At 38.6% G+C, this 27917-nt stretch overlaps 2 protein-coding genes and 1 long non-coding RNA gene across 3 annotated transcripts in view; all 3 read right to left on the bottom strand.

The window, feature by feature from the left end:
- The window catches only part of LOC139549622 (zinc finger protein 239-like), a 70151-nt gene extending 43704 nt beyond the window's left edge, over positions 1-26447 (bottom strand). The window contains exon 1 of the mRNA XM_071360302.1: positions 25882-26447. Within this exon, the coding sequence (XP_071216403.1) occupies positions 25882-26185 (304 nt within the window). The 5' untranslated portion in view covers positions 26186-26447. The remainder of the gene's footprint in view (positions 1-25881) is intronic.
- LOC139548425 (zinc finger protein ZFP2-like) lies at positions 267-12844 on the bottom strand. Its single transcript, XM_071358121.1, has 2 exons — positions 12313-12844; positions 267-3809 (listed from the first exon to the last, which is right to left on the bottom strand). The coding sequence occupies exons 1-2, from the start codon at positions 12605-12607 to the stop codon at positions 2569-2571; spliced, it is 1536 nt and encodes a 511-aa protein (XP_071214222.1). The 5' UTR covers positions 12608-12844; the 3' UTR covers positions 267-2568.
- Positions 15675-16488, bottom strand: LOC139550627 (uncharacterized). Its single transcript, XR_011670097.1, has 2 exons — positions 16178-16488; positions 15675-15986 (listed from the first exon to the last, which is right to left on the bottom strand). It is a non-coding gene; the product is annotated as an uncharacterized lncRNA (long non-coding RNA).
- Positions 26448-27917: the final 1470 nt, after the last annotated feature.

Here is a 27917-nt window from a genome sequence, read left to right as displayed (position 1 = left end):
CTTTGCGTGTTTCCCTCACCTCTTTAAAAAAAAAGTTTGAGATTTTGTATCGACTCGGCTCACTGCCTCTCAGATCAAAGGTGGGTCCATCTGCTCCGTTCCCGAAGTGTGGTCTCCCTGAGATCAAGTTAGAAGGATCCCTCGTGCCCTTGTGCCCTCGTGACGACCCAGGTCGTCACGAGCGGTCACCAAGTGAAGATTAACATCCCCAAATGTGGTTAATTTCTTTCATATCAACTGAGACAAACTTATTAAACTAAATCTTTATTCACTTATTAATAAGGGAGCAGGTCAATACAACACACACATATAAAGTGAATCAATTGAGTGCTCTACGATAATGATGGCTGGTCGACAAATCACCCCCAGATGATTTGTTGAGAGCCACAAGACAAAAGTACAAAGGTCTTTTACAGCCAAGATACACACCTTTCAACCTACATGACCAACAACAGATGTATAGAACGGGTCACAAGGTTAAGACTGGTATGAAAGATACTTATAATTCTCAGCAGACAGTATCTGCTGTAAAAACAGTAGTCTTTGTGTAGAGACCAGGGTCTGGCCCTGGGGTCATCTCTCCCTGGTACCATATAGAACAGAAACATTAACTCATGCTCTGGAATGTGGTCTCTTTAGGTTTTATCACCCAAAAGACATGGTAAATCTCCTGTCAGTGTTTTCTCCCAGAGGCCCATCCTCAGTAGAACACACAGACACAATAGTTCTAAGAACCCTCTATTCTGTTGCATAAAACAACCATTTGATGCAATAAAAGTATTATAACATAATGTTGCAGTTTTGCTCTCAGTGTCCACTGAAAGTTGACTAGTAACAACAACTGGGACATAAAAGTCACCCACCATGAGACCCACTAAATCTGCCCAAGAAGGGGCAAACAAAAGAACTGGTGTTACACATACTGACTAACGAGGTGTCACCAATCAGTGAGCCCTACGAGCTATACGTGCTAACGAGCTATACGTGCTAACGAGCTATACGTGCTAAAGTCCAACCTCAAAACATAAATAGAAAAACGAAAGCCTGGAACACCTTTCCCCTTAAGACAACAAATAAATCCTATAATTTTTGTTGGACAAGTTTGCTCATCACCAACAGAAAACAACTTCCATTTCACATTATAATCAACTACAATGCTTCACCTTCTACAATATAAACATAGTGTCTACTGGCTGTCAACAATTAAAAACAAGAAAAAACACGTATTTCTAAATAATAATATACAATCGTATTATTTTTTTCTCCTTTTTCATTCTATAGAATCCTAAAACTCAATAGCATCTAGAACTCTCGTCTTCCTAAAACTCACTAGCTTCTAGAACTCTCGTCCCCTTGGAATGAGCCCAAACAAAACTCATCTCCAATACGGAAAACCGTGCAGTCAAAATAAACTGTGATCCATGGCAACGCAATAGCTAAACGCAAAACACAAATCTTTTTGACTGCCCATTCTTGAGACAATCAGCAACCAAGTTGTCCTTACCACGGACGTGTCTGATTTCAAGAGGAAACTCCTGCAATATCCGTAGTAACTTTCCACCTCACTGCAGAGCTTCTCTCTCTTTTCAGGGTTCACTAGATAGGCATGTTGTTGGATCGGGGCCCAGTCCCCAATGTCATGCTCTAGTACATTTGGGTTGGCACATCTGAGAATGAACCCTGCTATTCTAAAAGAAGGGCAATAATGTCAATATATTTATACCCGAAAATTGTCAGTTGATTACATAAATAATTATGATTACGAAAAGTTACATGAATTGTAAACATGAATTACCAGAACCAAATGTACACCCCTTTGATAATATGTATTGTCAATAATTCACTTAATGGTAAGGCATGGTATAATAAAAAATACATATTGTTTGTTGTTGTTGATTGCATAGTCTTATTTTCAACGTCTTTTCAATTACATTGTGCTAGGTGGGATAGCCTCAATGTCAAAACACAGTTTTAACGTGTCCAAATCAATAACCAATATGCAGAAACAGTTTGGGATAAATTGAAAACCTAAACATAACATGTGCTATTTACACAGACATCTGCCACAATAATCATATTTCCAGAAACGCTGTTTTGACAAGTAGCAATAAATCACTGATATCAATTAGGGGGGAAATCAGGTTGTACGTGATGTTGGAATGCATTTAAATGTAGGGGTCGCTAAACAAAGGAACGCAACACTTATTTGTCATAACTAATCAATTTCATGCTAAAATCATTTGTGCGACAGGAGGGAGATGAGGTTGCACGTCCTGTTAAAACTAACAGCTCAAAAACCACACGGAATCTGGGAATAATGTGTACTTACTAAATCTCATAAATAGTACTCTTTCAATTCAGAACCTGGATTTTTTGCAAAGGCTAATATCCATATCATGTTGAAATCAATAGAACAGGGGGCAAACGTTTAGACTTCTACATTGTGACAATATTAAAATACTCCTTCTACAATGTTAAAACATTCTACATTGTGACATTAATTCATTGATATCATGAAACAACTCCTTCATGTATTTTCTGATGTTTAGTCAGAGATCTTTTATCAGATTACCTCTGGTCACAGCTATACGATTTCTCTCCTGTGTGTGTTCTCTGGTGCACTGTCAGATAGCTAGATCTAGTAAAACTCTTCCCACATTGATCACAGCTATAAGGTTTCTCTCCTGTGTGTGTTCTCTGGTGTAATGTCAGATTGCTAGATTGACTAAAACTCTTCCCACATTGATCACAGCTATAAGGTTTATCTCCTGTGTGTGTTCTCTGGTGCACTGTCAGTTCACTAGATTGACAAAAACTCTTCCCACATTGATCACAGCTATAAGGTTTCTCTCCTGTGTGTATTCTCTGGTGTATAGTCAGATTGCTAGATGAAGTAAAACTCTTCCCACATTGATCACAGCTATAAGGTTTCTCTCCTGTGTGTGTTCTCTGGTGTAATGTCAGATTGCTAGATTGACGAAAACTCTTCCCACATTGATCACAGCTATAAGGTTTATCTCCTGTGTGTACTCTCTGGTGTAAAGTCAGATAGCCAGAAGTAGTAAAACTCTTCCCACATTGACCACAACTATAAGGTTTCTCTCCTGTGTGTGTTCTCTGGTGTAAAGTCAGATAGCCAGAAGTAGTAAAACTCTTCCCACATTGACCACAGCTATAAGGTTTCTCTCCTGTGTGTGTTCTCTGGTGCACTGTCAGATCACTAGATTGACAAAAACTCTTCCCACATTGACCACAGATATTAGGTTTCTCTCCTGTGTGTATTCTCTGGTGCAATGTCAGAGAGCCAGATGCAGTAAAACTCTTCCCACATTGACCACAGCTATAAGGTTTCTCTCCTGTGTGTATTCTCTGGTGTATAGTCAGATTGCTAGATGTAGTAAAACTCTTCCCACATTGATCACAGCTATAAGGTTTCTCTCCTGTGTGTGTTCTCTGGTGTAATGTTAGATTGCTAGATGTAGTAAAACTCTTCCCACATTGAACACAGCTATAAGATTTCTCTCCTGTGTGTGTTCTCTGGTGTATAGTCAGATTGCTAGATGTAGTAAAACTCTTCCCACATTGATCACAGCTATAAGTTCTCTCTCCTGTGCGTGTTCTCTGATGCATTTTAATGCCTGATGAGGTGAATCTCTTCCCACAGTCAGAGCAGCAGTGAGTTCTCTTCCCTGTGGATCTCTGCAGGTGTTTATTGAGGCGTTCTGATCTGGAGAGACTCTTCTCTGCCTCTTCAGCATCATGAGGTTGTTGAGGCTCCCCAGAGGATCCACGATAGTCCCGTCTCTCATCTGTGTGAACAATAAAGTCAGATGATTAAAGGCCCACAACAGTGGAAATCCACTGTAAAAGGTGATGCCAACAGCGTAGCCATGATGTTGTACAACAATTGACGTCTGTAATGAATGTTAAAATTATTTGACAAATGTCTTAAAATGAGCAAGAATAGTCATATTTTAGTAGTAACATCGATGATTGTAGAGTAGAAATAAGTTATTCATGTTGTTGAAACTCTAAGCAGTGTGCCAGATGACTTTTGGTCTCCAATATAGGCCCCTTTCTGTGTTTAAAAAAATTGTGGCACAAGGGCGATGCGCACACAATTTGATTGCAGAAACACCTCCCTGCTAATGAGGAAACCGATAGTAATGGATGTAGTATATCTGCTAATGAGGAAACCACAAGTTATGGATGTAGTATATCTGCCTGGAGCAAAAATGGTGAGCAAAGCTTTTAGTTTTTCACAATGTATTCTGAATGTGAATGGGGGAAAACTCAGGGGAGTAACCTCTATTTCCAGGTTGATTATGAGTACATTTCACACTACTTTGGATTATAATTGTAAGGCTCGTTTGAATGTCCTGCTTAATATAAATGTTTGCTACAGTATTAAGAATTATGTGTAATTATTGAAGAACCGCGTTAATGACAGTATACATTTGGGTGTTGCTAATAAAGTTAAGATTTCTTTGTATTTCACCTTTATTTAACCAGATAGGCCAGTCGAGAACAAGTTCTCATTTACAACTGCGACCTGGCCAAGATAAAGCAAAGCAGTGCGACAAAAAAACAACAGAGTTACATACACTTGGGATAAACAAACGTACAGTCAATAACACAATAGAAAGTCTATATACAGTGTGTGCAAATGGAGTAAGGAGGTAAGGCAATAAATAGGCCATAGTAGTGAAGTAATTACAAATTAACACTGGAGTGATAGATGTGCAGATGATGATGTGCAAGTAGAAATACTGGTGTGCAAAAGAGCAAAAAAAGTTTTAAAAAACATGGGGATGAGGTAGGCAATTGGATGGGCTATTTACAGATGGGCTGTGTACAGCTGCAGCGATCGGTAAGCTGCTCAGATAGCTGATGCTTAAAGTTAGTGAGGGAGAGTCTCCAGCTTCAGTGATTTTTGCAATTCGTTCATTGGCAGCAGAGAACTGGAAGGAAAGGCGGCCAAAATAGGTGTTGGCTTTGGGGATGACCAGTGAGATATACTTCCTGGAGCACGTGCTACGGGTGGGTGTTGCTATGGTGACCAGTGAGCTGAGTTAAGGCAGAGCTTTACCTAGCAAAGACTTATAGATGACCTGGATCCAGTGTGTTTGGAGACGAATATGTAGCGAGGGCCAGCCGACGAGAGCAGTGGTATATGGGGATATGGTGACAAAACGGATGTCACTGTGATAGACTGCATCCAGTTTGCTGTGTAGAGTGTTGGAGGCTATTTTGAAAATTACATCACCGAAGTCAAGGATCGGTAGGATAGTCAGTTTTACGAGGGTATGTTTGGCAGCGTGAGTGAAGGACGCTTTGTTGCAAAATAGGAAGCCAAATCTAGATTTAATTTTGGATTGGAAATGCTTAATATTAGTCTGGAAGGAGAGTTTACAGTCTAGCAAGACACCTAGGTATTTATAGTTGTCCACATATTCTAAGTCAGAACCGACCAGAGTAGTCATGCTGGACGGGCGGGTACGGGCAGCGATCGGTTGAAGGACATACATTTAGTTTTACTACTTAAGAGCAGTTGGAGGCCACAGAAGGAGTGTTGTATGGCATTGAAGCTCATTTGGAGGTTTGTTAACCTTTATGGGATAGGGGGCAGCATTTTCACTTTTGGATGAATAGCGTGCCCAGAGTGAACTGCCTCCTACTCTGTCCCAGATGCTAATCAATCAATCAATCAAGTTTATTTTATATAGCCCTTCGTACATCAGCTAATATCTCGAAGTGCTGTACAGAAACCCAGCCTAAAACCCCAAACAGCAAGCAATGCAGGTGTAGAAGCACGGTGGCTAGGAAAAACTCCCTAGAAAGGCCAAAACCTAGGAAGAAACCTAGAGAGGAACCAGGCTATGAGGGGTGGCCAGTCCTCTTCTGGCTGTGCCGGGTGGAGATTATAACAGAACATGGCCAAGATGTTCAAAATGTTCATAAGTGACAAGCATGGTCAAATAATAATCAGGAATAAATGTCAGTTGGCTTTTCATAGCCGATCATTAAGAGTTGAAAACAGCAGGTCTGGGAAAGGTAGGGGTTCCATAACCGCAGGCAGAACAGTTGAAACTGGAATAGCAGCAAGGCCAGGTGGATACCCCCGGACAGGGCCAAACAGGAAGGATATAACCCCACCCACTTTGCCAAAGCCCAGCCCCCGCACCACTAGAGGGATATCTTCAACCACCAACTTACAATCCTGAGACAAGGCCAAGTATAGCCCACAAAGATCTCCACCACAGCACAAACCAAGGGGGGGCGCCCCCCAATAATATATGCATATTATTGTTAGTATTGGATAGAAAACACTCATATGTCCAAATAGCCACTTGTTGTTAGCGTGTTCAGCCCAGTAATCCATCTTCATGAGGCGCAGGCACTTCGTCCAGACAAAAACTTGAGAAGTTCCGTTACACTCCTTTAGAAACATGTCAAACGATGTATGGAATCAATCTTTAGGATGTTTTTAACATAAAACATCAATAATGTTCCAACCGGAGAATTCCTTTGTCTGAAGAAAAGCACTGGAACTAGAGGTAACTCTGTCGGGAGCGCGCGTCATGAGACCAAGGCACTCTGCCAGACCACTGACTCAAAGAGGTCTCATGAGCCCCTCCTTTATAGTAGAAGCCTCATTCAAGTTTCTAAAGACGGTTGACATCTAGTGGAAGCCGTAGGAGGTGCAACTTTATCCATATCTCAATGTGTATTCGGTAAGCCAAGCTTTAAAAAACTACAAACCTCAGATTTCCCACTTCCTGGTTGGATTTGTCTCAGGTTTTCGCCTGCCATATGAGTTCTGTTATACTCACAGACATCATTCAAACAGTTTTAGAAACTTCAGAGTGTTTTCTATCAAATACTAGTAATAATATGCATATATTAGCATCTGGGACAGAGTAGCAGGCAGTTTACTCTGGGCACCTTATTCATCCAAGCTACTCAATACTGCCCTCCTGTCACCAAGAAGTTAAGTGTCCAAAGTGTCCAAAGAAGGGCCAGATGTATACAGAATGGTGTCGTCTGCATAAAGGTGGATCAAGGAATACCCCGCAGCAAGAGCAACATCGTTGATATATACAGAGAAAAGAGTTGGCCCGAGAATTGAACCCTGTGGTACCCCCATAGAGACTGCCAGAAGTCCATACAACAGGCCCTCCGATTTGACACACTGAACTCTGTCTAAGAAGTAGTTGGTTAACCAGGCGAGTCAGTCATTTGAGAAACCAAGGCTGTTGAGTCTGCCGATAAGAATACGGTGATTGACAGAGTCGAAATCCTTGGCCAGGTTGATGAAGACAGCGACACAGTATTGTCTTTTATCAATGGCGGTTATGATATCGTTTAGTACCTTGAGCGTGGCTGAACAAAATAAACAAAATGGAGAACCGTGATTAATGAACAGTCCAGCAGGCATCAGCTATGTAGCCAAGTGATCATAGGGTCCAGTGAACAGCAACATATGAACTAGGGAAGCCGTTAGGTAGTCATTACTATGCTAGCCGGGAGATGCGCCTGGCTCGAGGCTAACTGGTGCTAGCGTCGGGACAAGGGCATTAGCCACTCCAGTGCGTCCGGTGCAAAGGTCCAGAGCTTACGGCAGGAATCCGGTGATGTAGTGGCTTCTAGTCGTGTTAGTGAAGAGTCTGGGAGACATCAGCTGTGTAGCCGAGTGATCATAGGGTCCACTAAGCAGGCCGGGAGATGGGCCTGGCTCAAGGCTAGCTTAGGGGCTGGGCCACTCAGTGGCAGCTAGCTTGCTGCGATTATCCGGTGTAATGGTCCAGAGCTTACAGCAGGAATACGGTGATGTAGTGGAGACAAACAGTCCGATATGCTCAGGGTTGATATCGCGCTGTGCAGACTGACAGATATTATCCAGGCTAAAAGCGGCTGGTGTCTGAGCTAAAAAGGTAAAGGCCTTTAGCAGTGGCTAACAATGACTAAATAGCTAGTAGCTAATTAGCCGGTTAGCTTCTGATGGCTAGCTTCTGATGGAGGTTCTAGCTATAAGGTCGAAAAAAAAAAAAAGGAGCCACTAAATGATACATAGTTCGAGTGCATTTCAGAATACAAAAAAACTGTCCGACAGCAAGATCCCGTATTTAAGTTGAAGTTCATCATATGACAAGCGTAACGTTATGACTATAACTACTGTTCCCTGAAGGAGGGAAACTAGGTACAACATACTATCACAAATTCACGCCTCGCTGGAAGCCCCGCCTTCCACAGGTGATGAGCGTGAGGTTTGGATTTAATCCTTCAATTTAATACCGCTCTTCACCGACCCAGGAAGGGGTGGGGCCAATTAGGTGTTATACCTCATTTCCCTCCTTCAAGGAAGTGTAATTATAATCAAAGTTACACTCCCTTTCAGTTGGTCAACTTCGGTAGAACATACTATGGGGAAATACAATCATTCCCCAACCGACCCAAACGAATACTAAATGAAACAGCCCATGGCAGATCACCCAGACCTGACCCCGCAAGATGCGTCAGTTTTGTCAATTTATTCATTGTCTTTTGTTTGAAACACTCCTGTCAGTGTTGAGTAAGGACGCACACCTGATTACACATATAGAAGTAGGACTAGTCAACCTGGACTGAGCACAAATGTAGGCCTATAAATGTGCCTATTTGGGGATGTCTGATAGTATTTCTGATTGTCTTAACGCACCACCACTAATGAGTTGTGGAGCTTCTCAAAGTAATGCTTTAAAGCACATTTCTCTTCACCTCAAACAGCAAGTAAACAAAGTCTAATCAAAATCAATTGCGAATGACAATAGTTCCTCAAAGTATTTAATAAAAGATTTCCAGCTCTCGCCCTTTCAATAACCACTTTCAGTGACCACTCGGCATAAAAGGGAAAAATGTAATGCTCTGATCCAGTGGAAATGTCATAAAATACCCAATTACTTCTTATCCTTTGCACAAATAGCCGACAGCTGTGTCTGTCCCGAACTCACTGGCGCAGGAAACTAACAGCCCAGAATATGTTATACAATGTTGCAAGCTCGCTATCTGGAGTTTTGGGCCGACCCAGGTGATAGTTGATACAATGTTGCAAGATCGCTGTAGACAGGCCATTTGCAGCAAATGTGATTTTTGGATATTTTCTACCTGCAGGCTGCAATGTTTTTATTTGTTGGCTTTATGTAGGCTATTTTTACATAGTTGGCAATGGCAGTGAAAGTCACTTTTAGATTTGTATAATTTTAATTTAGATTAAATGTAGATTAACCACAGACAATGATTTTGAGATACTATTATAAATGAAATGAAACTGTTCCAGTCAAATGTGCATATGAAAATCATAACTGGCACGCAGATTGGTAGAAATGGTCAGATAAATTGGCACTCCAACTGGAAAAGGTTGCCGACCGCTGGTGTAGCCCACTACAGGAAACTTCAGGAGCATAACGGCAGAATTTCTCTCTTCTAGTCAGGTTATCTTGATCTCTGGCTCCCTCGAGTCATTTGTGTGTCTTCATTATTAGATCAAACAGCGTGCTTAAAGCATCAGACCAGTTCAGTACATATAGTTGATTTAATTAAAACACATGGGGTGTGTCTATATATGGAAAAATACATGTTATAACATTTCAACCAATCGTTTGGTAGAAAGAACAGACGACTCTTGGTTGACCAAGATGTACTTTAGGTGGGGACACAAGAACATGATTTTGGGGGCAACGCAGGAATGGCTTCGGTAGAAGTCTCTGAATGTCCTTGAGTGACCCAGCCAGAGCCCGGACTTGAGCCCGATCTAACATCTCTGGAGAGAACTGAAAATAGCTGTGCAGTAATGTTCCCCATCCAACCTGACAGAGCTAGAGAGGATCTGCAGAGAAGGATGGGAGAAACTCCCCAAATGCAGGTGTGCCAAATAAATTAGCTAAATGAAAGAGGGAAAAAAAAAATTTGATCAATTTTAGAATAAGGCTTTAAAGTAACAAAATGTGGAAAAAGTCAAGGGGTCTGAATACTTTCCCGAATGCACTGTATACAGCACCACCTCCCCCATAAGCATTCCTGTCTTTTCTGTAGATGTTATATCCCTGTATTGCTACTGCTGTATCAAAGGAATTATCTCAGTGAGTTTCAGAGATGAACAGTACAGTGCATTCCAAATTCAATAGGCAGACAAGTAAACAAAAACGTTTTCAAATAAAAACTATTCCAGAAAATGTCAAAGCGTATATAACGCCCGTCCAAGAGACTGTCGACCAATCGCGTTCACATTGTCATGCTGTGACACGCAGTTCCTAAGCTAATTCTCACAAAATCCCTTTTTAAAGTCAGGGTATGAGTCGAGAAACATGCCTATTTTCCTTGAAAGTACGTAATGTCACGATTGCAAAGCTTTTCGATATTACAGAGAACAAGTAATTAATGCCAATGTTCTTTTCTTTTAGCTATTAATACGAATCGAAAGGAGTTTCCAATATCCTCATTTCTTAAAGTATTTCTGGTGATAGCTAGTGATAGTGATACACAAGCTAGGTCTATTTGAAACATTGCCATCCCATGGCAGCATTTACCAGCCACCAGGTTTAGAAGCTTTAAAACCACATAACATTTTAATATTTTTAATATTTTTGCCCAAAGTTAAGATATAAATTATTCAAACTGAAACATAATTCATGCTGGTTATTATTTAAGGCTATTTTAGTTTGAGTCAAAGATAGTTTTGGAATAGTTTCATTTTTCATACAGGTTTATTATTTTATTTCAGTTTACTAAATAGTTTTCCCCTAATTATTTTTTCTATAATAAGCATGGAGGTTTCCCCTATCAACCAGTCATAGGTAATGCCGATAAAGCGCCTCGTAACCTAGCTGGGAATGGGACAGACGGAACCCTTCTGTGGTAACAGAAGCTTGTTCCCTTGACTCCGCTACCAACCACCAATCTCCAACAGGGCCCTTAACCTGTTTCACTAGACACCTCATAGTGAGCTACAGGTAGGAATCAGCAATGAATCCCAATAATGAGACACCTCTGGGGAGGGGACAAACGGAACCCTTCTGTGGTAACAGACAGTCTGGTGGCGATTTTATGAATTGTTCAGCAGTCTTATGGCTTGGGGGTAGAAGCTGTTGAGGTGGCTTTTTGGACCTAGACTTGGCGCTGTGGTACCACTTGCCGTGCGTTAGCAGAGAAAACAGTCTATAACTTGGGTGACTGGAGTCCCTGACACTTTTGTGGGCTTTCCTCTGACATCGCCTATTATATAGGTCCTGGATGGCAGGAAGCTTGGCCACAGTGATGTACTGGGCTGTTCGCACTACCCTCTGTAGCGCCTTACGGTCAGATGCCGAGCAGTTGCCATACCAGGCGGTGATGCGTCCAGTCAGGATGCTCTCGATGGTGCAGCTGTATTACCTTTTGAAGATCTGGGGACCCCTGCCAAATCTTTTCATTCTCCTGAGGGGGAAAAGGTTTCGTTGTGCCCTCTTCATGACTGTCTTGGTATATACCCACGTGGGTGATTAAAAGATGAACTGAGGTCCACACTCCAGTCCAGTTGATGGTGGTAATACATCTTAAAGTTGGTTGCCATATAAAGTCCAAAGAAGAAAAAGAAGGAAGGAAAAATGAATTCGGTTTACCGTTCGGGGCGTCACGACTGGTTACCTATTTTGATGTGATATGAAAGTATTGTGTGAAATTATTTTGATGTGAAAGTATTTGAAATTATTTTGATGTGATATGAAAGTATTATGTGAAATTATGGAGTAACGGGGACAGCAATCAGCAGTAGAAACAATAACAAAGCGTACTCCCTGCCTGTTTCGGTAAAAAGCTGAGGGATGGTGCTGGAGAAATGCAACGATCCATGATATCAACATTCTAGTTTTAACCATGTTTTGGGGATATACAGTGTTTGTTTATATTTACTGACAAACATTGGAGAAAATATAAGCTTATATTTTGGGTTCTGATGGGGTACGACAGTTGAACTAAGCTCATGAGGCATTTATAAGTGAATTCTTCAAGAAACAATGGGTACATATCATTAATGTGTACGTCCCAAAATGGATGTAACAACTGCTGATTGCCCCTTTAAGACTACATATTGGGCTAATCTAATAGGAGATATTGAGGACTACAGTATTTCAGGCATTGTCATTGGATGCATTTGATCAATTGTTAACGTTTTGTTGATGGTCCACTCTTGATGTTCAACACGTTACAGTGTAGCTTCAGCCATTTCTACAGAACAACATTAAAGTGTAGAACCCCTTTACTGCATATTGGTTCAACGACTGCAGAGAAGGTACTTACTGGTGTTAAACAGATCTCCAACCTCCTCTTCTTTCACACCAAAAACTACATCCTCCTCTTTCTCTTCCTCCTCTTCTTTCACTGTAACATCCTCCTCCTCTTTCACTCTGAACGCGTCTTCCTCTTCTTTCACTGTAACGTCTTTCTCTTCTTCTTTCAAAGTAACAGCCTCACCCTCTACTTGTATTTGTATTGTAACATCCTTCTCTTCCTCCTCCTCTTTGACGAAAGCTTCTTTCTCCGTCCAGCAGACCTCCTCATCTTTATCAGGAGGAGAGTAACTTAGTGAACTCATGGTCGGGGATGTTAGCTAGTTAGCATTAGCGACTAGCCTAGTTCAAAGCTAACTTAGCAAACAAGCTAGCTGACAAACAACGTAAATATATAATTACATGGACCAACAAGTACATACAACAGAAGTGTGTTTCAAACACATCGACTAATATACACCAAAACAGTGTAAAGAGGGTGAATGTTGTAGCTATGTTTGCTAGAAAGCTACCGAGGTGTCTGACTAGCTGTTGTTGTTGAAGGAGCGTCCCGTCCACTAGATTATACGTCACACTGGCAGCATCGCCTGAACCTAAAAGACGCACATCGCCATCTGCTGACTGGAGTGGGAAACGCAGTTGAGGAACCAAAAGTTTATTTTTTATTTATTTAATAAAAGTTGATTATTATATAAAGTCGTTCAAAGAGAAGCATGTGTTGATTGATTCGTGTTTAATGAGTGATAATTTAAAACAAACGTTACACCACTACATATTTGCATTGATCCATACTTAATTTTGACCCCAGAGGCATCTCTTTTATCATAGCCAAAATGTGGTTTATTCAATTGTTCCAATTTTTCATGACTTTGTCAATCAACTTGTTCTTAATAAATCTAAATCATGGTTTAGTGTTTCTGTATCAAATTGACTTTTAACAAATTCAAATCCTTTGGAGTCATTTTGACCCCAGCCAAAAGCACCTTTGATAAATAGGACATTTATTTCAAATCAAAATCAAATCACATTTTATTGGTCACATACACGTGTTTAGCAGATGTTATTGCGGGTGTAGTGAAATACTTGTGTTTCTAGCCCCGACAGTGCAGTAATATCTAACAAGTAATATCTAACCATTTCACAACATATACCCAATACACATACATCTAAGTATCATGACACATGACTGTGTACAAAACTGCCAACGGAAGAAAACTCTGCCAGCGGTAGAAAACTCTACCAGGGGTATACAGTGCATTCGTTAAGTATTCAGACCCCTTCACTTTCTCCACATTTTGTTACATTAAAGCCTTATTCTAAAATGGAAGATTTTTTCCCTCATCAATCTACAAACAATACCCCATAATGACATCACAATACCCCATAATGGCATCACAATACCCCATAATGACATCACAATATCCCATTATGACATCACAATACCCCATAATGACAAACCAAAAACAGGTTTTTAGACATTTTTGCACATTTATTTACTTAAGTATTCAGACCCTTTACTATGAAATTCGAAATTGAGCTCAGATGCATCCTGATTCCATTGATCATCCTTGAGATGTTTCTACAACTTGATTGGAGTCAACCTGTGGTACATTCAATTGATTGGACATGATTTGGAAAGGCACACACCTGTGTGTATAAAGTCCCACAGGTAACCAAGCCACGAGGTCAAAGGATTTGTCCGTAGAGCTCTGAGACAGTATTGTGTCGAGGCACAGATCTGGGGAAGGGTACCAAAACATTTCTGCAGCATTGAAGGTCCCCAAGAACACAGTGGCCTCCATCATACTTAATGGAAGAAGTTTGTTATTATTATTATGTGTAGTCTGAATCCGTGAGGCTGCAGGGATTTGTAGTCTTAGTGGCCTCTATCATACTTAATGGAAGAAGTTTATTATTATTATTTGTAGTCTGAATCCGTGGAGCTGCAGGGATTTGTAGTCTCAGTGGCCTCCATCATACTTAATGGAAGAAGTTTATTATTATTATTATTTGTAGTCTTGCATGTCATCTACTTTGATGCTAATAAGCATTTACAAATAAGGTTTATTACGGATCCCCATTAGTTCCTGCCAAGGCAGCAGCTACTCTTCCTGGGGTTTATTAAGGATCCCCATTAGTTCCTGCCAAGGCAGCAGCTACTCTTCCTGGGGTTTATTATGGAGCCCCATTAGTTCCTGCCACCCTCCCCTAACCCGGACGACGCTGGGCCAATTGGGCGCCGCCCTATGAGACTCCCGATCACAGCCGGTTGTGATACAGCCTGGATTAGAACCAGGGACTGTAGTGACGCCAATGACAAGCACACCCATAACATGATGCAGCCACCACCATGCTTGAAAATATGAAGAGTGGTAGTCAGTGATGTGTTGGATTTGCCCCAAACATAAAACACTTTGTATTCAGGATAAAAAGTTAATTTCTTCGCCACATTGTTTTGCATTATTACTTTAGTGCCTCATTGCAAACAGGATAAATGTTTTGGCATATTTTACTGTCACGAATACTACCGAAGGTGACTCCCCTTCCCGTTCGGGTGGCGCTCGGCGGTCGTCGTCGCCGGTCTACTAGCTGCCACCGATCCCTTTTTCCTTTTCGTTTATGTCTGTCTAATTGTTTTCACCTGTTTCTTGTTGGGGTTTTGGGAGGTGTACTATTTAGGTTAGTTTCGCCCGCTAGTGTTTGTGCGGGCTTATTTGTGTGTTCATGTTACGTCGGGAGTGGATTATTTGATTGTGGGTTTTTCGCTGTCCAGTTTATTTTAAACAGTGGTCTGTGGGTTGTGTTTGCGCCTGTGTTTTGGCGTCACCCCTTTTGTACCTGTTCCTGTTTCACTGAGGACATTAAAGCATTTTGTTCCCGTAAAACTTTTGCTCTCTCTGCGCCTGACTCTACACCCATCATTCACCTGACGTTACACATATTTTTTTCTGTACAGGCTTCTTTCTTTTCACTCTGTCATTGAGGTTAGCATTGTGGAGTAACTACAATGTTGTTGATCCATCCTCAGTTTTCTCCTATCACAACCATTAAACATTGTAACTATTTTAAAGTCACCATTGGCTTCATGGTGAAATCCCTGAGCGGTTTCCTTCCTCTCCAGCAACTGAGTTAGGAAGGACGCCTGCATCTTTGTAGTGACTGGTTGTATTGATACATCATCTAAAGTGTCATTAATAAGTTCACCAATGATGCTCAAAGGGATATTCACCAATAGGTGTCTTTCTTTGCGAGGCATTAGACAACCTACCTGGTCTTTGTGGTTGAATCTGTGTTTGAAATTCACTGCTCGACTGAGGGCCATTACAGATAATTGTATGTGTGGGGTACAGAGATGAGGTAGTCATTCAAAAATCATGTTAAACACTATTATTGCACACAGAGTGAGTCCCTGCAACTTATTATGTGACTTGTTAAGCAACATCTTTACTCCTGAACTTATTTAGGCTTTTAATTACATTTGTAAACATTTCCAAAAACATAATTCCACTTTGACATTATGGGGTATTGAATCCATTATACATTCAGGATGTAACACAACAACATGTGGGACCAGTCAAGGGGTGTGAATAGTTTCTGAAGTCTCTGTATATATAAAACTCCCCCCACCCAGCAATCTAATAGCATCAGTAAAATCTGTTGAAATAAAACCACAGATAAATATACCTAACATAGTACAATCTAATAGCATCAGTAAAATCTGTTGAAATAAAACCACAGATAAATATACCTAACATAGTACAATCTAATAGCATCAGTAAATCTGTTGAAATAAAACCACAGATAAATATACCTAACATAGTACAATCTAATAGCATCAGTCAAATCTGTTGAAATAAAACCACAGATAAATATACCTAACATAGTACATCTATTAAACAATACATCACAATACATCAGAAATAGTTACACATTATAGAGATCCATTCATGGATGTACAGGTCTGTTGGATAAACCTTCAGAAATAGTTACACATTATAGAGATCTATTCATGGATGTACAGGTCTGTTGGATAAACCTCCAGAAATAGTTACACATTATAGAGATCCATTCATGGATGTACAGGTCTGTTGGATAAACCTTCAGAAATGTCCGCTGCTGATTTCTTCCAGGTGTCCATAGCGGACACCCTGGTCCTGTGAATCCTGGCCGTGGACAAATTCTCAGTCAGAAACATAAGTCAGAACACAGCCTCTCTATTCTCTCGTGTGTTTTCAGGTCCTCTGACTGGGAAAATGTCTTTTCACAATGAGAGCAGTGGTATGTTGTCTCCTCCTGTGTATTAGTATGTTGGAAAGGCTTTTCTCCTGTGTGTTTTCTCTCATGCGTTTTCAGAGTCCCTGACAACCTAAAACTCTTTCCACAGTGAGAACAGTGATACGGCGTTTCTCCTGTATGTATTCTCTCATGCGTTTTCAGGACCCATAACCACCTAAAACTCTTTCCACAGTGAGAACAGTGATAAGGCTTTTCTCCTGTGTGTTTTCTCTCATGCGTTTTCAGACTCCCTGACCACCTAAAACTCTTTCCACAGTGGGAGCAGTGGTGTTGGTTAGGCGTCTCTGGGTCTGTTTCCTCTGAGGAACTCTTCTCGCTGTCAGAGTCTGGTCTCTCTCCTGCCAAAAGACAAACAGATTATTTAGTTAAACAGAAAGACCTGAATGAAGCCTGCATTAAATAAAATTGTCTTCCGATGAGGTTTAATCTAGACTAGATCCCTCAATAACCTGAGGTCAGTCTTCACAACATTACATCATTAAAAATAAACTTGGTGACGGTGAGATTTAAAAACAAATAATGTAGAGCTCCAAATCTAATCTCTCAGGGAATGTCATGATGTCATAATAAGAGCTCTATAATAATAGATAATGTCATGGTTACAGGCTGAGCAGAGCTCTATAATAATAGATAATGTCATGTTTATAGGCTGAGCAGAGCTCTATAATAATAGATAATGTCATGTTTATAGGCTGAACAGAGATCTATAATAATAGATAATGTCATGTTTATAGGCTGAGCAGAGCTCTATAATAATAGATAATGCCATGTTTATAGGCTGAGCAGAGCTCTATAATAATAGATAATGCCATGTTTATAGGCTGAGCAGAGCTCTATAATAATAGATAATGTCATGTTTTAGGCTGAGCAGAGCTCTATAACAATAGATAATGTCATGTTTACAGGCTGAACAGAGCTCTATAATAATAGATAATGTCATGTTTTAGGCTGAGCAGAGCTCTATAATAATAGATAATGTCATGTTTACAGGCTGAGCAGAGCTCTATAATAATAGATAATGTCATGTTTACAGGCTGAGCAGAGCTCTATAATAATAGATAATGTCATGTTTATAGGCTGAGCAGAGCTCTATAATAATAGATAATGTCATGTTTTAGGCTGAGCAGAGCTCTATAATAATAGATAATGTCATGTTTACAGGCTGAACAGAGCTCTATAATAATAGATAATGTCATGTTTATAGGCTGAACAGAGCTCTATAATAATAGATAATGTCATGTTTTAGGCTGAGCAGAGCTCTATAATAATAGATAATGTCGTGTTTATAGGCTGAGCAGAGCTCTATAATAATAGATAATGTCATGTTTATAGGCTGAGCAGAGCTCTATAATAATAGATAATGTCATGTTTACAGGCTGAGCAGAGCTCTATAATAATAGATAATGTCATGTTTATAGGCTGAGCAGAGCTCTATAATAATAGATAATGTCATGTTTATAGGCTGATCAGAGCTCTATAATAATAGATAATGTCATGTTTATAGGCTGAGCAGAGCTCTATAATAATAGATAATGTCATGTTTATAGGCTGATCAGAGCTCTATAATAATAGATAATGTCATGGTTACAGGCTGAGCAGAGCTCTATAATAATAGATAATGTCATGTTTACAGGCTGAGCAGAGCTCTATAATAATAGATAATGTCATGTTTATAGGCTGAGCAGAGCTCTATAATAATAGATAATGTCATGTTTATAGGCTGATCAGAGCTCTATAATAATAGATAATGTCATGTTTATAGGCTGATCAGAGCTCTATAATAATAGATAATGTCATGTTTATAGGCTGAGCAGAGCTCTATAATAATAGATAATGTCATGTTTATAGGCTGATCAGAGCTCTATAATAATAGATAATGTCATGGTTACAGGCTGAGCAGAGCTCTATAATAATAGATAATGTCATGTTTACAGGCTGAGCAGAGCTCTATAATAATAGATAATGTCATGTTTATAGGCTGAGCAGAGCTCTATAATAATAGATAATGTCATGGTTACAGGCTGAGCAGAGCTCTATAATAATAGATAATGTCATGTTTATAGGCTGATCAGAGCTCTATAATAATAGATAATGTCATGTTTATAGCAGAGCAGAGCTCTATAATAATAGATAATGTCATGGTTACAGGCTGAGCAGAGCTCTATAATAATAGATAATGTCATGTTTATAGGCTGATCAGAGCTCTATAATAATAGATAATGTCATGTTTATAGCAGAGCAGAGCTCTATAATAATAGATAATGTCATGTTTATAGGCTGATCAGAGCTCTATAATAATAGATAATGTCATGTTTATAGCAGAGCAGAGCTCTATAATAATAGATAATGTCATGTTTATAGGCTGATCAGAGCTCTATAATAATAGATAATGTCATGTTTATAGGCTGAGCAGAGCTCTATAATAATAGATAATGTCATGTTTATAGGCTGATCAGAGCTCTATAATAATAGATAATGTCATGGTTACAGGCTGAGCAGAGCTCTATAATAATAGATAATGTCATGTTTACAGGCTGAGCAGAGCTCTATAATAATAGATAATGTCATGTTTATAGGCTGAGCAGAGCTCTATAATAATAGATAATGTCATGTTTATAGGCTGATCAGAGCTCTATAATAATAGATAATGTCATGTTTATAGGCTGATCAGAGCTCTATAATAATAGATAATGTCATGTTTATAGGCTGAGCAGAGCTCTATAATAATAGATAATGTCATGTTTATAGGCTGAACAGAGCTCTATAATAATAGATAATGTCATGTTTATAGCAGAGCTCTATAATAATAGATAATGTCATGTTTTAGGCTGAACAGAGCTCTATAATAATAGATAATGTCATGTTTATAGGCTGAGCAGAGCTGTATAATAATAGATAATGTCATGTTTACAGGCTGAGCAGAGCTCTATAATAATAGATAATGTCATGTTTACAGGCTGAGCAGAGCTCTATAATAATAGATAATGTCATGTTTATAGGCTGATCAGAGCTCTATAATAATAGATAATGTCATGTTTATAGGCTGAGCAGAGCTCTATAATAATAGATAATGTCATGGTTACAGGCTGAGCAGAGCTCTATAATAATAGATAATGTCATGTTTATAGGCTGATCAGAGCTCTATAATAATAGATAATGTCATGTTTATAGCAGAGCAGAGCTCTATAATAATAGATAATGTCATGTTTATAGGCTGATCAGAGCTCTATAATAATAGATAATGTCATGTTTATAGCAGAGCAGAGCTCTATAATAATAGATAATGTCATGTTTATAGGCTGAGCAGAGCTCTATAATAATAGATAATGTCATGTTTACAGGCTGAGCAGAGCTCTATAATAATAGATAATGTCATGTTTACAGGCTGAGCAGAGCTCTATAATAATAGATAATGTCATGTTTACAGGCTGAGCAGAGCTCTATAATAATAATGTCATGGTGACAGGCTGATCAGAGCTCTATAATAATAGATAATGTCATGGTTACAGGCTGAGCAGAGCTCTATAATAATAGATAATGTCATGGTTACAGGCTGAGCAGAGCTCTATAATAATAGATAATGTAATGTTTACAGGCTGAGCAGAGCTCTATAATAATAGATAATGTCATGTTTACAGGCTGAGCAGAGCTCTATAATAATAGATAATGTCATGTTTATAGGCTGAGCAGAGCTCTATAATAATAGATAATGTCATGGTTACAGGCTGAGCAGAGCTCTATAATAATAGATAATGTCATGTTTATAGGCTGATCAGAGCTCTATAATAATAGATAATGTCATGTTTATAGCAGAGCAGAGCTCTATAATAATAGATAATGTCATGGTTACAGGCTGAGCAGAGCTCTATAATAATAGATAATGTCATGTTTATAGGCTGATCAGAGCTCTATAATAATAGATAATGTCATGTTTATAGCAGAGCAGAGCTCTATAATAATAGATAATGTCATGTTTATAGGCTGATCAGAGCTCTATAATAATAGATAATGTCATGTTTATAGCAGAGCAGAGCTCTATAATAATAGATAATGTCATGTTTATAGGCTGAGCAGAGCTCTATAATAATAGATAATGTCATGTTTACAGGCTGAACAGAGATCTATAATAATAATGTCATGTTTATAGGCTGAGCAGAGCTCTATAATAATAGATAATGTCATGTTTACAGGCTGAACAGAGATCTATAATAATAATGTCATGGTGACAGGCTGATCAGAGCTCTATAATAATAGATAATGTCATGGTTACAGGCTGAGCAGAGCTCTATAATAATAGATAATGTCATGGTTACAGGCTGAGCAGAGCTCTATAATAATAGATAATGTCATGTTTACAGGCTGAGCATAGCTCTATAATAATAGATAATGTCATGTTTACAGGCTGAGCAGAGCTCTATAATAATAGATAATGTCATGTTTACAGGCTGAGCAGAGCTCTATAATAATAGATAATGTCATGTTTACAGGCTGAGCAGAGCTCTATAATAATAGATAATGTCATGGTTACAGGCTGAGCAGAGCTCTATAATAATAGATAATGTCATGTTTACAGGCTGAGCAGAGCTCTATAATAATAGATAATGTCATGTTTACAGGCTGAGCAGAGCTCTATAATAATAGATAATGTCATGTTTACAGGCTGAGCAGAGCTCTATAATAATAGATAATGTCATGTTTACAGGCTGAGCAGAGCTCTATAATAATAGATAATGTCATGGTTACAGGCTGAGCAGAGCTCTATAATAATAGATAATGTCATGTTTATAGGCTGAGCAGAGCTCTATAATAATAGATAATGTCATGTTTTAGGCTGAGCAGAGATCTATAATAATAGATAATGTCATGTTTATAGGCTGAGCAGAGCTCTATAATAATAGATAATGTCATGTTTACAGGCTGAACAGAGATCTATAATAATAATGTCATGTTTATAGGCTGAGCAGAGCTCTATAATAATAGATAATGTCATGTTTACAGGCTGAACAGAGATCTATAATAATAATGTCATGGTGACAGGCTGATCAGAGCTCTATAATAATAGATAATGTCATGGTTACAGGCTGAGCAGAGCTCTATAATAATAGATAATGTCATGGTTACAGGCTGAGCAGAGCTCTATAATAATAGATAATGTCATGTTTACAGGCTGAGCAGAGCTCTATAATAATAGATAATGTCATGTTTACAGGCTGAGCAGAGCTCTATAATAATAGATAATGTCATGTTTACAGGCTGAGCAGAGCTCTATAATAATAGATAATGTCATGTTTACAGGCTGAGCAGAGCTCTATAATAATAGATAATGTCATGGTTACAGGCTGAGCAGAGCTCTATAATAATAGATAATGTCATGTTTATAGGCTGAGCAGAGCTCTATAATAATAGATAATGTCATGTTTATAGGCTGATCAGAGCTCTATAATAATAGATAATGTCATGTTTATAGCAGAGCAGAGCTCTATAATAATAGATAATGTCATGTTTATAGGCTGAGCAGAGCTCTATAATAATAGATAATGTCATGTTTACAGGCTGAACAGAGATCTATAATAATAATGTCATGTTTATAGGCTGAGCAGAGCTCTATAATAATAGATAATGTCATGTTTACAGGCTGAACAGAGATCTATAATAATAATGTCATGGTGACAGGCTGATCAGAGCTCTATAATAATAGATAATGTCATGGTTACAGGCTGAGCAGAGCTCTATAATAATAGATAATGTCATGGTTACAGGCTGAGCAGAGCTCTATAATAATAGATAATGTCATGTTTACAGGCTGAGCAGAGCTCTATAATAATAGATAATGTCATGTTTACAGGCTGAGCAGAGCTCTATAATAATAGATAATGTCATGTTTGCAGGCTGAGCAGAGCTCTATAATAATAGATAATGTCATGTTTACAGGCTGAGCAGAGCTCTATAATAATAGATAATGTCATGGTTACAGGCTGAGCAGAGCTCTATAATAATAGATAATGTCATGTTTACAGGCTGAGCAGAGCTCTATAATAATAGATAATGTCATGTTTACAGGCTGAGCAGAGCTCTATAATAATAGATAATGTCATGTTTACAGGCTGAGCAGAGCTCTATAATAATAGATAATGTCATGTTTACAGGCTGAGCAGAGCTCTATAATAATAGATAATGTCATGGTTACAGGCTGAGCAGAGCTCTATAATAATAGATAATGTCATGGTTACAGGCTGAGCAGAGCTCTATAATAATAGATAATGTCATGTTTACAGGCTGAGCAGAGCTCTATAATAATAGATAATGTCATGTTTACAGGCTGAGCAGAGCTCTATAATAATAGATAATGTCATGTTTACAGGCTGAGCAGAGCTCTATAATAATAGATAATGTCATGTTTACAGGCTGAGCAGAGCTCTATAATAATAGATAATGTCATGGTTACAGGCTGAGCAGAGCTCTATAATAATAGATAATGTCATGTTTACAGGCTGAGCAGAGCTCTATAATAATAGATAATGTCATGTTTATAGGCTGATCAGAGCTCTATAATAATAGATAATGTCATGTTTATAGCAGAGCAGAGCTCTATAATAATAGATAATGTCATGTTTATAGGCTGAGCAGAGCTCTATAATAATAGATAATGTCATGTTTACAGGCTGAACAGAGATCTATAATAATAATGTCATGTTTATAGGCTGAGCAGAGCTCTATAATAATAGATAATGTCATGTTTACAGGCTGAACAGAGATCTATAATAATAATGTCATGGTGACAGGCTGATCAGAGCTCTATAATAATAGATAATGTCATGGTTACAGGCTGAGCAGAGCTCTATAATAATAGATAATGTCATGGTTACAGGCTGAGCAGAGCTCTATAATAATAGATAATGTCATGTTTACAGGCTGAGCAGAGCTCTATAATAATAGATAATGTCATGTTTACAGGCTGAGCAGAGCTCTATAATAATAGATAATGTCATGTTTACAGGCTGAGCAGAGCTCTATAATAATAGATAATGTCATGTTTACAGGCTGAGCAGAGCTCTATAATAATAGATAATGTCATGGTTACAGGCTGAGCAGAGCTCTATAATAATAGATAATGTCATGTTTACAGGCTGAGCAGAGCTCTATAATAATAGATAATGTCATGTTTACAGGCTGAGCAGAGCTCTATAATAATAGATAATGTCATGTTTACAGGCTGAGCAGAGCTCTATAATAATAGATAATGTCATGTTTACAGGCTGAGCAGAGCTCTATAATAATAGATAATGTCATGGTTACAGGCTGAGCAGAGCTCTATAATAATAGATAATGTCATGTTTATAGGCTGAGCAGAGCTCTATAATAATAGATAATGTCATGTTTTAGGCTGAGCAGAGATCTATAATAATAGATAATGTCATGTTTATAGGCTGAGCAGAGCTCTATAATAATAGATAATGTCATGGTTACAGGCTGAGCAGAGCTCTATAATAATAGATAATGTCATGTTTATAGGCTGAGCAGAGCTCTATAATAATAGATAATGTCATGTTTTAGGCTGAGCAGAGATCTATAATAATAGATAATGTCATGTTTATAGGCTGAGCAGAGCTCTATAATAATAGATAATGTCATGTTTACAGGCTGAGCAGAGCTCTATAATAATAGATAATGTCATGTTTATAGGCTGAGCAGAGCTCTATAATAATAGATAATGTCATGTTTATAGGCTGAACAGAGCTCTATAATAATAGATAATGTCATGTTTATAGGCTGAGCAGAGCTCTATAATAATAGATAATGTCATGTTTATAGGCTGAACAGAGCTCTATAATAATAGATAATGTCATGTTTACAGGCTGAGCAGAGCTCTATAATAATAGATAATGTCATGTTTTAGGCTGAGCAGAGCTCTATAATAATAGATAATGTCATGTTTATAGGCTGAGCAGAGCTCTATAATAATAGATAATGTCATGTTTATAGGCTGAACAGAGCTCTATAATAATAGATAATGTCATGTTTACAGGCTGAGCAGAGCTCTATAATAATAGATAATGTCATGTTTATAGGCTGAGCAGCTGAACATTTAGCAACTACGTTAAACTAACAACATTAGCAAACCCGTTAACTATATTTCAGAGGTTAAAAGTTGGATATGAAATGAAATGTGTCACGCAGTCGAATTTTACAATATACAGAATGTCCCACAAAATGTGTACGTATTACTCTTTTGAAAACTCTCAAAACCTAACTTAACTACAACCTAACTTAACTACAACCTAACTACAACCTAACTTCACTACAACCTAACTTAACTACAACCTAACTTAACTACAACATAATTTGACTAAAACCTAACTACAACCTAACTTAACTACAACCTAACTACAACCTAACTTAACTACAACATAATTTGACTACAACCTAACTTAACTACAACCTAACTTCACTACAACCTAACTTCACTACAACCTAACTTCACTACAACATAATTTGACTACAACCCAACTTAACTACAACCTAACTTAACTAAAACCTAACTACAACCTAACTTAACTAAAACCTAACTTAACTACAACCTAACTTAACTACAACCTAACTTAACTACAACCTAACTTAACTAAAACCTAACTTAACTACAACCTAACTTCACTACAACCTAACTTAATTACATGAATTACAATGAAAATCGGTGGTCAGCTAGCTAGAAGGGTGTATGTAGTCGTAGTTAATATTATTATTGTTTCTTGTTGACAATTTTAATATAAATCATTCACGGTAAGGTAGTTATGTTGGATAAATAAAACACATAAGAAGCCGTATGTATCTTACATTAAAGGGCCAATGCAGCCGTTTTTAATCTCAACATCAAATCCTTTCTGGGTAACGATGAAGTAGCTTCCTGGTTTTGTTTTCAAAGATGTCCACTGTCTGGGTGTCCACTCCCCACACGGGTTACTATAGCAACACACATCACCCCCCACGGGTTACTATAGCAACACACATCACTCCCCATTGTTACTATAGCAACACACATCCCGTGTCATTTATATCTTGTTTGTCAATTCTGAGTGACATTAAAGTTGTGATTTTGCGTGTAAATCCATTGTTAAGGTTTTGTTGGTGACCCGCTCTTTGGTGGTATACACATCTTACAGTGTAGTTATCAATTCCTACATTAAATAATAACACATTCAAGCATAAACATTCAGTAGAACGCTGCTTTAAAACCACGCATCAGTTCATCAATAGTTTGTGCTCCTGTTTTTAAGACAGTACTTACTGGTCTTAATCAGATCGCCTGTCTCCTCCTCCTGTTCTTGTTCTTCCTTCTTCTCCTCCTTCAATGTGACAGTTATCTCCCCCTCTCCCTCCTTCACTCCAAAATCGGCATCCTCCTCTTCTTTAACTCTGAACGTGTCTTTCTCTTCTTCTTTCAGGGTAACAGCCTCATCCTCTACTTCTTGTTTTACTGTAACATCCTCTTCTTCCTTCTCCTCTTTCACGACAATGTTCAGCCACAGACCCTCTTTCTCCGTCCAGCAGACCTCTTCTTTAGCAGGAGGAGAGTAGAATAGTGAACTCATGGTCGGGGATGTTAGCTAGCTAGTTAGCATTAGCGACTAGGCTAGCGCTAGGCAAATTTAAGGCATCTGCCTGACTAACAATGTAAATATGAAAATAAATGTGGCAACTAGATATAAAACGGAAGTATGTTTAAAACACATAGGCAAATACGCACTGAAATAGTCTAAAAAGCTTGAACGTTTAGGCTATGTCGCCTAGCAAGCTACTGAAGTGACTGACTCGCTGTTGTTGATGAAAAAGCGTCCCATCCACTAGATTACACGTCACACTGGCAGCATCGCCTGAAGAAAAACACATCGTCATCTGCTGACTGGAGTGGATATACCGCAGTTATTTGATTTATTTAATCTTACATTTAACAAGGAATACGCCCCACTGCTGGAATAATCAGCAGATCTCATTCAAATTGGACGTGTTAATGCTGCTCAGGAAGTTTAGATTGAGGACCTAGAAGGTGAAAATGTAACTGTTGTTTATTTTTGTAGTGTCTTAGCTCTTATTACTTATTTATATAATAAGAAAGACTCTGAATACAAGAAATGGTACTGGAGCTTCACATTTTACTGGAATCCGTTAGTACCAGAATAACATAGAACAACACTGCGCATGACCAAGGATGCTCCATACGGGAGTTTTGTAACTTTTTCCACGTTGGCTTACTGTTAGTTGGGTTCTGATTGGTCTCCGGTAGTTGGTCTCGCTGACCATAACCGTACTAGTTGGCTACGCTGGTTAGGCTAATGCTAGTTGGCTAAATAGCTAACGTTGGCTGACTGGCTACGCTGGTTAGGCTAATAGCTATTTGGCTAAGTAGCTAACGTTAGCTGGCTGGCTAAGATAACTGCATATAGCTCATGTTAGCTGGCTGACTAAGATAACTGCATATAGCTAATGTTAGCTGGCTGGCTAAGATAACGGCATATAGCTAATGTTAGCGGGCTGACTAAGATAACTGCATATAGCTAATGTTAGCTGGCTGGTTAAGATAACTGCATATAGCTAACGTTAGCTGGCTGGCAAAGATAGCTGCATATAGCTAACATTCTTTGATATTTGGTTAGATGGCGTTATGTATTTACAAAACGTTGGTTTACTTTAATCACTCAAGTCATGAGTGCAAATGATTGGTTTAATTTGAAGTTCTACATTTGAAGTTATTTCTGTTGTAGTTTACATCATAGGGAATAGGCTGGTCCTCCATATTACTTCACACCTGACTTTGGCATTCTTCTAAATTCTGATTGGTTTAATGTAATAACTCCAAAAAATAGAACAGTGAGGTGTAACTTTGCATTGGGAAAAATATTTTATTTTATTTCAAACTGCACCATGTTATTTGTCTCCCAGCACTTTAATGTTTAGATAATAAATTATTTTTCCACTGTGTTATCAACGGAGGTTTTTAAGTATAGTATTTTCAGTTGAAGTATTTAAGATGATTGTCGAGAACAGTATCATCCAACCATCCGGTAACTTGTTTCATGCGCATCAAAGGTGAGGGTGAATTTCAGATGTTCACTACTTGTATTGATGAAGGAGTGGAATTGATTAAGTTCCTCTGCTGTCCCCTGGAATAGAAGGAACACGTCATCAATGAAGACTTTTACAGAGCCTGATGAGGTGCTAGAATGGATTGTTAGGGCTGACAATCACTTTCTTCTCTAACAACCCCACATACAGTTACGCATAATTAGGCGCTATTTTACTACAATGACCATAATGACCTGCGTA

This window comes from Salvelinus alpinus, chromosome 2 (genome assembly GCF_045679555.1).
Source record: "Salvelinus alpinus chromosome 2, SLU_Salpinus.1, whole genome shotgun sequence".
NCBI classification, from domain to species: Eukaryota; Metazoa; Chordata; class Actinopteri; order Salmoniformes; family Salmonidae; genus Salvelinus; species Salvelinus alpinus.
This window is presented reverse-complemented; position numbering and strand designations above follow the sequence as displayed.

Coding starts and splice junctions, on each gene's coding strand:
- LOC139548425 (XM_071358121.1), bottom strand. CDS start 12,607: ATGAGTTCACTAAGTTACTCTCCTCCTGATAAAGATGAGGAGGTCTGC. Junction 3,810..12,312: donor TGGAGATCTGTTTAACACCA/GTAAGTACCTTC, acceptor TTGTTCACACAG/ATGAGAGACGGGACTATCGT.